Genomic DNA, 15,652 nt, shown 5'->3' with positions numbered 1-15,652 from the left:
CTGTTTTTTTGGACGTCCGAGCAAATTCTTCATATTTTTTCCTCCGAGTTTTTGGTTTCGGGAAACGTATGAAGAAAACATCCTTCATATGTCGCAATGTCTAGAGCAGGGGTGGGCAAACTATTCCACAAGGGCCGCAGTGGGTGCAGGTTTTTGTTGCAACCCATTAAGAGGACACCTTTTCACCAATCTGAAGTGCAATCAGTTGATTGCTGGCAGGTGCTTCTCATTTCTGCTGAAACCTCATTGGATAAACTATTTAAACTCTCTGTGCTGGGTCAGTTGGAACAAAGACCAGGACCCACTGCGGCCCTCGAGGACCGGTTTGCCCACCCTTGGTCTAGAGTCATTTCTACACGTTCCATTCCAGCAGTGTTTGATCGGCATGTTCTTTTTTTGAAAGATTACCGGCGAAAACAAGCAGAAATAACATGGATTGTATGCAGGGCGTGTCTATAATGACCCACTTCCGTGTTAAGATGGCAACGTCACGGTTTAAAAATAGAAAAATAGCGAAAAATTTTAGGATGGGCAGCTACTTACGGTTTGCTATATTGGCTTGAGTTGTAGTTGTCAACATGATGAATAAAACAAATACATCACTGAACATATGGTCTGCGTTGCGATTCATTTTTGTCCATCTTTTCATTATGAGCTTTCTTGACCACACTTCCATGCTTTTGTAGCAAGTGTTACCTAGTAGTGGCTCAGGGCGCCTGAGTGCCGAGCGCTCAGACTCTTATTTATAATCGCTTTTATCTTTGTTTTTTCTTAAAGGCACTGTCACAAATTTTTATCCAATGTTATTTCTTAGTTTCAAACCAGGACTGGGGATTTTTAATGGTTTTATTTGAGTTTTACGTTGATGCGAAGTGCGCAAACTCCACACAGTCTGAGTGACCAAAGCAACCGCTACAGACGTACCTATAACCTCACCACTGCCTTAACCTTCCAGCCTCAATGTCCAGGAGCTATTCCAGGATCTACAGGGGTTGGACAAAATAATGGAAACACCTAACATTGTGGTACCATAATCATTGAACATATTGTGAAAGAATGGCATGAGGAACATTCTAATGAAGTTGAGCATCTCGTATGGCCGGCACAATCCCCAGACCTCAACATTATTGAGCATTTATGATCAGTTTTAGAGATTCAATTAAGACGTTAATTTCCACTGCCATTATCTCTAAAAAGGTTAGAGGATATACTAACTGAAGAATGGCTTAAAATTCTTTTGGAAACAATTCACAAGATGTATGAATCAATACCTTGGAGAATTGAGGCTGTAATTGCCAGAAAAGGCGGACCTACACCATATTATATTCGTTTTTTGTTGTTGTTGTTTTTTTTTTTTTTTAAAAAGGTGTTTCAATTATTTTTTTCCAACCCCTGTATACTGTACAATGAACTGACAACCAGGATAGCCATAATAGCTAGTATTAACTGAGATGTTCCTTCTGCTTTTATCTCAATGCTTTCTTTTCCAGTTAGAATGGAGTTTATTCATCTATTTATCATTATTTGCTTTGTGCATGGGTTTGGTCGCCAGTGACTCACAGGCCAATATTTGACAAACAACATGCACAATTAATCGACAAGAGAGTTCAATGAACGCAACATGATTTTTTTGGGAATGTACCGTAAGCGAAAACCATGCAGGAATTTGGTTAGGTACGTACTCAAGTACCTGACAATATTTCATATTCGTAATAATCATCTACAACAGTGACAGTTTGATATATTTTTTTCCCCAACAGGTATGTTTCTATTTCTAACAAAACAAAAAAACAAACAAACAAACAAACAAAAAAAAACACTATAAGGTGATTTCTTAAGAAAATGATTTACATAATCCAAATGATGCGTTTTTTAAATTAATCACAACAATGCAGAGATTCTAAACAAATCATCTTTTGCTGAATTTTTTTCTTACTGTAAACAATAATCGTTGTTCTCCATACAACAAAAAAACATTTTTTGATATTAAAGAAACAAAACTTGAGCCATTGTCAAAATCTGACATTCAATTGTGTATGGAGTGTAAAAGTACTAAACAATTTAAAGCAACACTAGATAACGTTTCAGTTTCGGTCGATTTTAGCGACGCCGGTGGACAAAAGCTTGCCTGGCACGGCCAGACTGTTCTCCCTGTGTTTTTCAAACACTGAGAGTATAGTCTGGGACCCAGCCCATTAATGGCCTCTCGAGCAAATACAAAATCAATCGACGAATCAGATTCGTTTATTTGCGTGACGTGTTCTTAACGAGCAACGTCACTCTTCCGGCTTGGAAGTCGTCTCCACAACAACACAGATGGCGAACAGAAGAGCCGAGAATATGTTCCAATCCACGGTAAAATCAGTTTTAAATTACCAAAAACACATCGACACAAGTCATTGACAAAAGTCTGTCTCGCGCTCGCCATGTTGAATAAACTCCGCTCGCCTTGTATGTTTACTTCCGCGCGCAAGTCTCTTGTCCCGCCCGTCGCTGATTGGTCCACTCTGCTGTCTGTTTGCTGTGGCTGGCTCCGCCCTGGAAATTTTATCCGCTCAATGGTGGCCAGACTCAATAGCTGGAACAGCGGTGAGTCTGGAGTAGCAGGCTAGACAAAAGCGTTAGTGTTTTGCCATAAAGAGTATGACAACACCTGGGGAAATGCTAATATTCTATCATTTATCCATAAACGCATGCCTTTTGGATTCATATCATGCCACTTCGTGTAATTACACACATCACAACACCAAGAAAATGATAGAAATTTGGATCAATTGTCAAGCTAAAACGACCGGCGCCCGAGATCCCCGAAATCTAGCATATTGTGTGCGTGACGTCACAACTAGGAAACACCCGGCTCAGTGCTTGGGTCCTGACAAAGTACTGGATAGCGGCAATGATGGCGGACAATTTTGTTTCTAGTTGCAGCAACGAATCCGACGTAACGAACGTTCTTCTAATGGTGACGAGAAGAGTTAAGAACCTTTCTTTGGTGTTTTGGGTTATCAATTTGAGACCAAACAAAAGCCAATGCAGCCTAATGAAACGATCATTGAGGGGAGCAATCACACTGATGAAACACCAGCAACAGATCGTGTGGGAAACACCGAATGGTTTGTTTTGCATTTCTTTTTTGTGAAGCCGATACACTGTGACCGCAAAATAAAGTAATATATAGAATATTTATCATTTATTGTGCTATCATAGGTTTTTGCTCTGCCAACAGACACAAATATGAATGGGATTAAAGGATTTGTTGTATATATTTTACGAGCGATAATTTATACATGTGTCCAGTCCTATATTCAATGCGTGATATGTTTTTTTTAATTTTTATTTGTTTTATTGTAAAAGAGTATTCACTCTGGCCATTTCGAGCGTGGCTCCTCTTTCTTGATATCTCGGGACATTTAGGTGGCTCCGCGTGTATGGTCGGCACCGCATCTTCTTTCAGCAGCAATTTCTTAGCAAAACCTGATTTAATTTGTCCATAGTTCGAATAGCTTTCAGGTATAAAATGCGCATCACACGAAACCGTGCAGGAGGTTGAGTCTGCAAAATTAGCCCTCTTTGCACGGACGAACTTTACCCATTGTCTGTGTAGTCCAGCTCTTTTTCTCACGTTCGGGAACTCATGGGTACTACATTGCGACAAATGGCTATTTGTACACCACATAGCACGACAGGTTTGAACCATTTTAGCGATTTTTTGGATAAAAGACGAATGCAACTCTCTCGTCGATAAACGATTAATTTTCTATCTATTTTCGATAATTGGTCATGAATGTGATTTATTTTTTGTTAACTTTATTATTATTTGTCATCTTGCCACATAACAGTTCTATTGCTATCTCACAGCCCCTTAGTATTATAATTCTCTTTAAGGAAGACTGCGTTTCACATGAGGACCAGCACACACCCGCACTGTCTCATATAATCATGATCTCCCTGTTGCTTGCAGATGAATTAAACGATATTTCGGTTTCGAGCGGCTGTGTGAAGGATGAATGTTATTAAGGTAATGGATCAACTTGTGGCTAAGCAATAGTATATGACGGTTAGCAACAGTGTGGCTTTGTGTGGCAGGGTTCCTCCCACCCTCCTCAAAATTAATTAGGTGAAAGCGATACAGACCCCCTCATGATATAAAATAGGTGTCATTTAACTGGTGGTCAGTTGACATATCACAAATGTTTGGAAAATATTTTATAAAGGTTGAAAAGTTACCTGGTGTTGCTTTAAAAGAACTTCTGTGCACCTTTGTTAACATTTCGATGTGATTTAAAAAAAATAAAATAAAAATAAAATAAATGGAAGAAAACACAGAGAAATGAACAATTATCGCACACCAGTCATAATCTTTAACAGTTATGGACTGAGGCCATTATCACAAACATTCTATTTAAAAATTCATTCATTCTGCAAAAGATAACATTGCATAACTCATTGACTGCCATTGACAGCAATAGATGTCCAATCCACTTAAACTGTGAGGGGATATCTAGTTCAAATGGACTGGAAATCTACTAGAGACAAACTCAATCAAAATCACCGCAGTAGGAAGAAAAAAGCCACAGGGTTGGACGTCTATCATCTTCAATGGCAGTGAAAGACTTAAAAAGACCATGAACAGTGTCAGCCCTGCTGACGAACATAGTTTCATTCCAAAGTTCAGCATTTACTGCGTGACTCAAGAAGGTGTCAAAGAGTGTTACAACATAGGCGCTTTTATTCACGTGTGTACCCTGGACTATCATAATTCACCTGCAAAATCCAGATCAACCTCATTGCAACATAATCCCAGTGTCGGGCATTAGGGCGGCTCCAGGATTACCCCTTGATTAGCTCATTCTACCGGGTGAGAAGCTCATTAGAAATTGTCAACTTTTTGTGATCACATAAGAAAATATAGCAAAGAATTACATGCTGAGCTCCTGTCATTGGATTAAATAGTAGGTACACGTGTTCAACAGCTGTAGTAAAATGACAAAATAATAGAAACAGCTGTCAGTGAACATGGAACCATAGTAATCAAATACATCTTTGCATATCTAAAACGAGCACATATCTATGAGTTAAAAAACTAGCTGGCATAAGCACGAAAATTGGTATTTATTGCATGGGTATTGTACTTTATGGCATTTGATTGCACAGGTTATAAAGTGAGACATCATTAAAAAAATCAAAAAAATCAAAGTGTTTTTTTTCTCTTTCTTTTTTTAACTTCTCTGGTTACTGATAATTAGGAAAGAAAAATCAGTCTATACTTACAATATAAATTTTTGAGATTAAAGCGTGTGCTAGTGCAGTTACTTTCAAGTCTGAAGTCAATCTTGACCTGTCTCACTTCCACTTTCTTCATCATTGACACTGCGTCCCAAAACCTTCACTTGAAAAAAAAGAAAAATGTCCTCCTCATTGCTCTTGTTGGTGTTTTCCATTGACCATGCCCGACTCCCACAAGTCCACAAGTGGGGTCTTGTGTCTGGAACCGTGAGAGGCCTGCACCACCTGAATGACGACAACCGGCAATTATTGTGTGGTAAACAAAGACTGAGCAGAATAAAATAGGAAATTAGGAAAATTACTGTATTGGCCCGAATATAAGACAGTGTTTTTTGCATTGAAATAAGATTGAAAAAGAGGGGGTCGTTTTATATTCCCGGTCTAGACGTTATACCCATTCACGACGCTAGATAACGCCAGATATCATTGAAGCGATGTTCTGTTATGACGGATCTCAGCTACTCTCCCCATTCACGACGCTAGATGGCGCCAGATATCATTGAAGCGATGTTCTGTCATGACTGATCTCAGCTACTTGTTTAACCAGTTTGCATTATTTTATTGCATTGTTTATCCTTATTCAGATTTGTTTCAAGACTACAGTTAAAGTTAGACTTCACTTTGATGGTTTATGCAGTTATTGCATTTTTTTTTTTTTAATCACAATAGATTGGTTTATTTACATTTCAAAAACCAGAAGCCATTCATTTACGAACGTGATTGCACTTTAGTTTACATATTTAAATGTTCAGATGTTAAGATTTGAATGAGGCAAAATAACATGCTTTTTCTCTCAAATATATTGTTACATATCATTTGTTTCAGATGTACTGTAATTATTTTCTGTATAAAAAATAATTTGGTGTTCAAAAAGTCTTTTTTCAAACTTGAGTCTTGAAAAAGAGGGGGTTGTCTTATATTCGGGCCAATACGGTAATAAACAAAGCATTGTGATTTATAAAAAAAGGAAAATCAATGAACTGATTTAAAATGGTTTCAGGAAGATGTGATCTATTTGGATATGTGTTTGGGGTTTGCATTATTTAAAATTTATGGAAAGACAGACATAGGTAATGTTTCAAGCACATCTGATGTTAAAAACGCTATATGCAAAAAGCAGTTCGTCTGACCAGGTGTGTAAACTATAATCAACCTCAATCGATATTTAAAGCAACACTTGGTAACTTTTCAGTTTTGGTCGATTTTAGCGACGGCGGTGGACAAAAGCGATGTTTTGCCTTAAGAAGACTGCGTTTCCCATGAGGACTAGCCCACACCCGTACAGTGTTGGAAAATCATCAATCAATCAGAAATCAATCTCCCGGTCGCCTGCAAACAGATTAAACAACATTTCTGTTTTCAGCGGCTGTGTGATGGATGAATAGTAATAAGGTAATGAATCCAGTTTTGGCTAAAAAATAGCATACGACAGATAGCAACCATGTGGCTTAGTGTGGTTAAACCCCCCAACCCCACCCGAATTCATCAGCATTGACAAGTTCGATTGGGGGGGGGGGGGGGGGGGGTTGTCCCACAAGTGACTGAAAGCCGGGCCAATATTTATTCTTGAGTATCCTGGTAGGCGCCCTTTTTTCCCCCCCTCCTCGGACAAAACTTTTGTCTCTTTTGTTGCTCTGTCATCTTTGCCGAATTTGCGCAAAAGTGTTCGTATTGACTTCCGTCTTTATAATGAATGGGGAAAAGGGGAAGTGACGTATGCCGTAAAGCAGTCAGCAAATTTGTAGTTTTTTTGTGTAACGGAGTTCCTGCCCCCCTAGTGCAAGTGAAAGTGATACAGACCCTCTCATGACATAAAAGAGGTGTCATTTACCTCGTTGTCAGTCGACATATTATCACAAATGTTATGAAAATATTTTATAAAGGTTGAAATTTTATCTAGTGTTGCTTAAAATTTGTCAATTGATTGGCTGCCATTGATGGCGATAAACGTCCAGTTGAACTCTTCATTTGCTGCCAGCCCTCCCAGTTCAAATTGACGTCTACCAGTGACAAACTAATTCAAATTCACAGCAGGAAGATGAAAAAAGCCACATGACTCGACATTGTCAATCATTATCAATAGCATTGGAAGAGTTAAGCACAAATGCGTCGAAATCGTTGAACTTGCAAAATGCTGAATGAGGTTATCATTTCACTATGCTGTTTTTTTTTTTAATTAATTAATTTATTTTTTAATGAAGAATGGTTTTTATTAAAATGTCTGAAATGTTTCAACTACAAAATTGTCAAACAAAGCTAAATTGCATTATATTTCCATTGCTCAGGTGAAATGTGCAGAATATTTTGATCAAAGAATCTTGAATTGGTATCATGGCAGACTTTGTTACAGTATGTCGGCCAATATCTTTTGTTTTCCAAGAATTTAGCTCCTATCATCCATCAAATCCAATCCAACTTCGTGAAATTGGTGATTTCCACTCCGAGTTGTTACTAGAATTATAAGGCACATCAGCAGCGATCTGGGCAGTGAATTGTTGTCCAGAAAAAAATGAAGCATTGACGTGGTCAATGTAAACTGTAAAAACAAACAGAAATGGTGATTTACGGTAAAATAACATCAGCTGTCATTGCTAGACTTGTAATTTAGCTGTACTTCTTAAAAAAAAAAAAAAAAAAAAAAAAAAAACAGTAAAAACTACTCTTTATCAACCATTTACTGTAAAAAGAACATTTTAATTGTTGTTTTACATCAAATGACTGCAAAATGCAAGTGTGTGCTCAGTGCAACCACTGAGATGGTGAAGCACGCCGTTTTTTTTTTTCTCAGTTTCACCCTTCTCGAACTGGAGTTGGAACCCATGTACCGTGGTGTGCTGACCACTGAGCAAGTAGCCTTGATTAGCTTAAGGCAGGGGTGAGGAATCTATGTATCGCGAGCCATATTTGGCTCTTTTGATGAGCGCAGATGGCTCTCTGCCAACCCGTCATCTTAAATGTGGAACCTGCCGGATCGCTTGACATGAACCAGCTATGATGAGCTGATGGCGCATTCGCACATTAATCTTGGACACTTCAAATGTGCGTCGCAATAATATGCTTCAAGTCAGGTCGCGCAGAGATGGGTGATATCGCCTCGTGCGTTAAGTCACCACTCGGCCAACAGCGGGGTCAGCCCCTCCCAACTTGATGCTGAGCCAACTGGAGTAAATAAAAAAAATATAAGGGAAAATTAAACCACGAAAGGGAACCGCGTGGTACTCCAGGTCACAGAAGCGCACTTTCGCTTTTGTGACTTTTTGGACTGTCAAATTGAGCGCGACTCACGAAGCGACCACCCAGAGAGGCTCCGCCTGTCTCGGCCACTGTTACGCACACGTCCCCCTGATCGTCCCCAATTGTGGTTTCCGCTTCCAGGAAATTTACGCGGGCTTTGGCTCTCTCTGTCTAAAAGGTTCCCGAAGAGGTGTCAGCATCCTCCTTTTGGTTCTTTTTGGTTTTCCTAACCCTCTACACATAGAACTTATGCCAAACGGTCTGCAGTAGCTCAGTAGCCAGAATATTTGACTGCCGAGTGATGTGGGTTCGAATCTAGGTTGTAGAGGCGGAAGAACGAGAAAAAGGTATGACATGGTGGTGTTACACTTGTATGAAGCCTTTCCACCTTTTAAGGCCCTAAAAGTGCTTTACACTGTCACCTCATCTACCTACTGGTGACGCGGAGCAATGTGGGGTTGAGTATCTTGCTCAAGGATACTTAGACGAGTTCATCAGGGGGGAAAATCGAACCTACAACCTCTGGGTTGGGGAACGACTACACTACCACTGAGCCACGCCATCCCTGACATGATGTCTCTGCCACAATCAAGACCAATTAGGTACAGTGGTATGAAAAAGTATCTGAACCTTTTGGAATTTTTCAATTCCAAATTGAACAATTAAATTTCCGTATAAAATGGCCATCAAATGTGACCTGATCTTTGTCAAAATCACACAGATGAAAATAAAGTGTCTGGTTTAACTAAAACCACACAAACATTTAGAGGTTTTCATATTTTAATGAGGATATCAAGCAAACAATGACAGCAGGGGGGAAATAAGTAAGTGAACCCTCTGCCGAAGGAGACTTAATGAGAAATTGAAACCAATTGTACCTAATATTTTAAGTCAGGTGTGTGCCCAATCACTGATGAGTGGTTTAAAACTGCCCTGCCCACTATAAAACACACACCTGCTAAGAAATGTCGTGACTAGAAGAATTGTCTGATGTGCATCATGGCTTGGTCAAAAGCGCTCTCTGGAGACCTGCGATCAAGGATTGTTGATTTGTACTATTATAAAGCTGGGAAAGGATACAAAATCATCTGTAAAAGTCTAGATGTTCATCAGTCGGCAGTCAGAGAAGTTGTCTTCAAATAAAGACAGTTTAGCACTGTTGCTTCTCTCCCAAGGAGTGGCCGTCCACCAAAGATAACGCTAAGAGTTTAGCTCAGAATACTCAGAGACGTAAAAAAGAACCCTTGCGTGTCTGCTAAAGATTTGCAGAAATCATTGGCACAGTCCAATATCTCTGTGCATACATCAACTATATGTAAAACGATGGCCAAAAATGGTGTTCATGGGAGGAATCCACGGAGGAAGCCACTGCTGTCTAAAAAAAAACGTTGTTGCTCATTTAATGTTCGCAAAAGGGCACTTGGACACTTCACAGAAGTTTTGACAAACTTTTTTTTTGGACTGATTAAACAAAAGTTGAATTGTTTGGGAGTAACACACAACGTCATGAATGGAGGACAAATGGAATAGCTCACCAACATCAACACCTCATCCCCACCGTGAAGCACGGTGGAGGAAGCATCATGATCTGGGGGCTGTTTTGCTGCCTGTTTTGCTGCCTGGACAACTTGCAATCATTAATGGAAGAATGAATTCAAAAGTTTGTCAGGATGTTTTGCAGGAGAACCTGAGGCCGTCTGTCAGACAGTTGAAGCTAAAAAGAGAATGGATGCTGCAACAAAACAATGATCCAAAACACAGAAGTAAATTAGAAGAACAAAACACACGTTCTGGAGTGGCCAAGTCAAAGTCCAGACTTGAACCCCATTGAGATTCTGTGGCATGATAAAAAGACAGCGATTCATGCCAGACATCCCAGGAATCTGACTGAACTACAGCAGTTTTGTAGAGAAGAATGGGCCAAGATTAGTCCTGCTCGATGTGACAGAGTGATCTGCAGCTACAGGAACAGTCTGGTTGAAGGCTTTGCTGCCAAAGGTGGGGGCACAAAATATTAAATGTGATGGTTCACTTACTTATCCCCCTCTTCTGTCATTGTTTGCATATTATTCTCATTAAAATATGAAAACCTATGAATGTTTGGGTGATTTTAGTTAAAATCGTTTTTTTTTTTCATCTGTGTGATTTTGACGAAGATCAGATCACATTTAATGGTGATTTTATGCAGAAATGCGAAAAATTCCAAAAGGTTCAGATACTTTTTCATACCACTGTGTCTGTCGTGAAATTTACATATGATAAAGCATTATACAATGTTTACGTGTATTTTGGGGTTTTCTAGTTTTTTATTTATTTATTTTTTTAAATTTATTTTTTAAAACATTAAATTTAGGCAACCACAGCAGTATTTTAACGTTAGTTTTTTTTTTTTTCAACACACTGTAAAAATAACAACTCAACTTTTTTTCTTTTTTAGTTATCCTTCATCAAAGGTTAAGTTTGTATGTTTAGATACATGGAGTGTAGATGTGTGGCTGATATGCATTTATATAAAAATCTTTTTGACTGACAAGAATGGCATCAGTGCTGCATATCCTCTTCATCATGTGATCTTTTTGGATGATTTTCCTGGCCCCCCCTGAGGTGAGAGCTACACTGTTTATTACGGCACAGTAATCAGTGCAGATGATGAACAGAAAGAAAGTGAGCACACTTTTAAATAGATGCAAGAAGCCACAAGGCAGGTAACACATACACATCCACGCACACACACCCTCCCAAGACTCTTCTCCCCTGTCTTCTTATCTACGAAGATAAGCTGCTCGCTGTGTGTTCTGAGAGTTATCAGATGTTTTTGGCCCACATTTGGTGCCACGGAGATGCTTGTTTCCTGTCTGCAATGAGGCCGTTGAACTTTTCAACAAGAATACATTCATATTCACCCCGTCGGAATGCCCCCTCGTTGTTTCGCTGCAGGTAGCATGGAAAACTTCAGGGATAACTTAACATCTCCTTTGACTGCCTTTCAAAGACTATCGGGAAAAAGTGTTTTTCTGACATCTTTTTTTTGGGGGGGGGGACTAAAACTGGGCTTCCTAAATCTTACAAGGGTGTGATCATTATCCAGTTCTTTGTATTTGCATTAAGAAATATGAATGTTTTTGTCAATATAAGTGATATACACAACCCCACGATTTTTTAAAGCTACTTTTTTCAAATTAATTTTTAAATTTTTTGCTGTGTGCACCTTTTAGTGAAGACTTGTATTGTTAGTAAACACATATTTAACAACAACTATCTTTTTTTGAAGCAGATAAAATGTATTTATAATAATTCTGGCAAGGGCGTAGGTTTGCATAGTGACGGTAGGGACACAACACTAACCAACTTTTCAAGATGCTCAAATTGTCCCCACCAACTTTTAGGCAACTTAATGGCATTATATAATGAATTTAGTTACATAGGTAATTTAGATCGTCTTCCCATCCAGTGGGGAAAACAAGTATTTAGTCAACCACTAATTGTGCAAGTTCTCCCACTTGAAAATACTATAGAGGCCTGTAATTGTCAACATGGGTAAACCTCAACCATGAGAGACAGAAGGTGGAAACCCCCCCAGAAAATCACATTGTTTGATTTTTAAAGAATTTATTTGCAAATCATGGTGGAAAATAAGTATTTGGTCAATGCCAAAAGTTCATCTCAATACTTTGTTATGTACCCTTTGTTGGCAATAACGGAGGCAAATGTTTTCTGTAACTCTTCACAAGCTTTTCACACACTGTTACTGGTATTTTGGCCCATTCCTCCATGCAGATCTCCTCTAGAGCAGTGATGTTTTGGGGCTGTTATTGGGCAACACGGACTTTCAACTCCCTCTACCAATTTTCTATTGGATTGAGATCTGTAGACTGGCTAGGCCACTCCAGGACCTTGAAATGCTTCTTACGAAGCCACTCCTTTGTTGCCCTGGCTGTGTGTTTGGGATCATTGTTATGCTGAAAGACCCAGCCATTTCTCATCTTCAATGTCCTTGCTGATGGAAGGAGATTTACACTCAAAATCTCTCGATACATGGCCCCATTCATTCTTTCCTTTACAAAGATCATTCGTCCTGGTCACTTTGCAGAAAAACAGCCCCAAAGCATGATGTTTCCACCCCCATGCTTCACAGTAGGTATGGTGTTCTTGGGTGTTCTTCTGGATCATCCAAATGTTCTCTAGCAAGCCGCAGACGGACCTGGACGTGTACTTTCTTCAGCAGGGGGACACGTCTGGCAGTGCAGGATTTGAGTCCCTGGCGGCGCATTGTGTTACTGATAGTAGCCTTTGTTACTTTGATCCCAGCTCTCTGTAGGTCATTCACTAGGTCCCCCCGTGTGGTTCTGGGATTTTAGCTCACCGTTCTTGTTATCATTTTGACGCCATGGGGTGAGATCTGGCATGGACCCCCAGATCGAGGGAGATTATCAGTGGTCTTGTATATCTTCCATTTTCTAATAATTGCCCCCACAGTTGATTTCTTTACACCAAGCATTTTACCTATTGCAGATTCAGTCTTCCCAGCCTGGTGCAGGTCTACAATTTCCTTCAACAGATCTTTGGTCTTGGCCATAGTGGAGTTTGGAGTGTGACTGACTGAGATTGTGGACAGGTGTCTTTCATATCGATAATGAGTTAAAACAGGTGCCATTAATACAGGTAACGAGTGGAGCCTCGTTAGACCTACTTAGAAGAAGTTAGACCTCTTTGACAGCCAGAAATCTTGCTTGTTTGTAGGTGACCAAATACTTATTTTCCACGGTAATTTGGAAATAAATTCTTTAAAAATCAAACAAAGTGATTTTTTTTTTCCACATTCTGTCTCTCACGGTTGAGGTTCACCCATGTTGACAATTACAGGCCTCTCTAATCTTTTCAAGCACAATTGGTGGTGCACTAAATACGTATTTGCCCCACTGTATGTTGTAAGGATAGAGAATTGACCCTGCCATTATTAAGTTAATTATTTTCATTTAGTTCAGACTTGGATTGACCCTTTCACTTGCTGAATCTGCCAGTCCATTTTTTTCTCTCCTCAAACACGTTTGATTGGCTGATGACTTGACCCCCCCCCACACACACGCAATCACAGCCCCGACATAAATACAAAATGACGCATCCTTCGCCCCCTTCGAAGACGAGGAATATTAGAAGTGTTTTTCCGCCAGCAGCGGCCACTGTAAATAAGTATTTCAAAAAGAAGTCAATGTTGTGGAGGTGGGGAACACACCACAAATTTAGCTACTGAATGTCCAACTGGCATCAGAGTTCGCCTAACATTAATCTGTGTGAATTTCCCAAACTCGAGTAGGAAGCTGCTTTGAGAGAAATATCTTCCTTTATGTGTTTTCTACTGTAAATGTTAATTAAACTGTAAGAAATGTAGTGAACCAAGTTTAACCCCCTTCTCCCCAATTTTGATTTTTATTTCAACACTCAAAACATGATGGAGAAAATTATTCTACTAGGTTTAGGAAAAATGATCAGATTGAGACATTATTAATTTGCAGTGTGAAAGCTAGTATGAATCAATAAAGATTTATTTTGCATTGATAATTTAGCCTATCAATTAATTAGATTTATATTAGTGAGAAATGTAGCCCTAACGGTTCACCCAATCTGTTTGGTCTTATTCATGTCCCATTCCCACCAAAGTGTGTACACGCAGGTTATGCTGTTATTTTGTCTACCTCTAAAGTGAAAATCCTATTCTCGCCCCTGGGTTTGTGATCCCCTTATATTTATTTATTTGCATCATATCTGAATGTACAGTATTGTAAGGTTTCATGAACTTCAGAATAAAGCAACAAGAGGTCTCCTTTGTCACCTTTGGCTGGTTCACTGTGTCTCCATGGTCCTGGCTTGGGGGCCACGTATGGAGCTTTCCAACAGATTGATGGGCTGGTGGAGACAAGAAATATTTTTAAATGTGGGAGCAGCTAAGACATATCATAGCAATCAGTATAATTCATTAAACGGGTGACTTTTTTTTTTTTTGTAACAAGCTATACAATTATTTGTCCAGCGTCAACATAGACACTCCCCGTTCACTTGGTGATGTACTTCTTGCATTTTTGAGACCATGTGATACAATTCAGACACACACAAAGGTTGAGGGGAACACCTCCCTAATAACAAACATACAGGCAATAAATGTATTATACTAAACTTGACCATGGGCAAAATTGTATTGATAAAGGCAGGATTTTTAAAAAAAAAAAAATTGAAGTGACAGATGATTGACTGTGTATGACTCAAAATATGGGTGGACATCCCATAGTCCTTACCGATATGATATCAGAATATGTGGTCTAAGGCACCATTAGTATCATGTTTGCATGTGTGGGTTAAACGAGAAAATTTAATTATTATTTATTATATTCGACCCATGATATCTAAAGTATCTTCATACCATGTTTGGATGATCCATACACACTCAATCCAACTTTTACAGTATATAGGTCATGCTCATGCATATCTGCTTGACTGAATATGAACATTTTTTTTGTGCTTATATGACCACTAACCTTGATCAAATTTTGAGTTAAACACTAAATTACCTTGTGAAATTTTGCATTTGAAAAGTCAAATTTTGCACTTAGATGACAATTAACCACACTTGAATGTTACTTTAAACATTGGCTCTTGATATCTTGATCATTACTGCCCACTGAAAAGCATGCACACTATTCCCTCACTACTTTGCGCCCTCAGTCCATCGCAGATTTTTTTTCCGATCTAAAAAAATGAAAAAATAAATAGAGATGAGCTGTCCCGATCCGATCACGTAGTCTCATTCTCCCTCTTGCTCCTTTTCTTGGTCAGGGAGTGCACTGTAGTTGCTTATTAAAGCTAACGATATTTGACAGACGTTAAGGTTTGATCGTATCAGAGATGCCTTGAAGCCAAAACTTCAAAGCGTCGCATGCGTCAATCATCGTTTAACTTGTTAAACAGTTGTGTTTAAGTGATTTGAGTGGACTCACTCAACGAAATATTTAATAAAGACAAGCATTTTCTTCTTTATTCTTGTTTAAAAAAAATAATTCAGTGGGACAATAACGTGTTTCAAACTTCATCGTAAGTATTACATTTGAAGTGCTTGAAAACCATTTAATAAAATATATAA

General features: G+C 39.0%; 1 protein-coding gene across 2 annotated transcripts in view; it reads right to left on the bottom strand.

The window, feature by feature from the left end:
• Positions 1 to 4,581: 4,581 nt before the first annotated feature.
• The window catches only part of misp3 (MISP family member 3), a 29,473-nt gene continuing 18,402 nt past the window's right edge, over positions 4,582 to 15,652 (bottom strand). For both annotated transcript variants that reach the window (XM_057842540.1, XM_057842539.1), the window contains exons 3-4: positions 14,351 to 14,424; positions 4,582 to 5,511 (exon numbers count right to left, since the gene is read on the bottom strand). In XM_057842540.1, coding sequence (XP_057698523.1) covers positions 5,416 to 5,511; positions 14,351 to 14,424 — 170 coding nt within the window. In that variant the 3' untranslated portion in view covers positions 4,582 to 5,415. The remainder of the gene's footprint in view (positions 5,512 to 14,350; positions 14,425 to 15,652) is intronic.

The sequence above is a fragment of the Corythoichthys intestinalis genome, chromosome 8 (assembly GCF_030265065.1).
Source record: "Corythoichthys intestinalis isolate RoL2023-P3 chromosome 8, ASM3026506v1, whole genome shotgun sequence".
Taxonomy (NCBI): domain Eukaryota; kingdom Metazoa; phylum Chordata; class Actinopteri; order Syngnathiformes; family Syngnathidae; genus Corythoichthys; species Corythoichthys intestinalis.
This window is presented reverse-complemented; position numbering and strand designations above follow the sequence as displayed.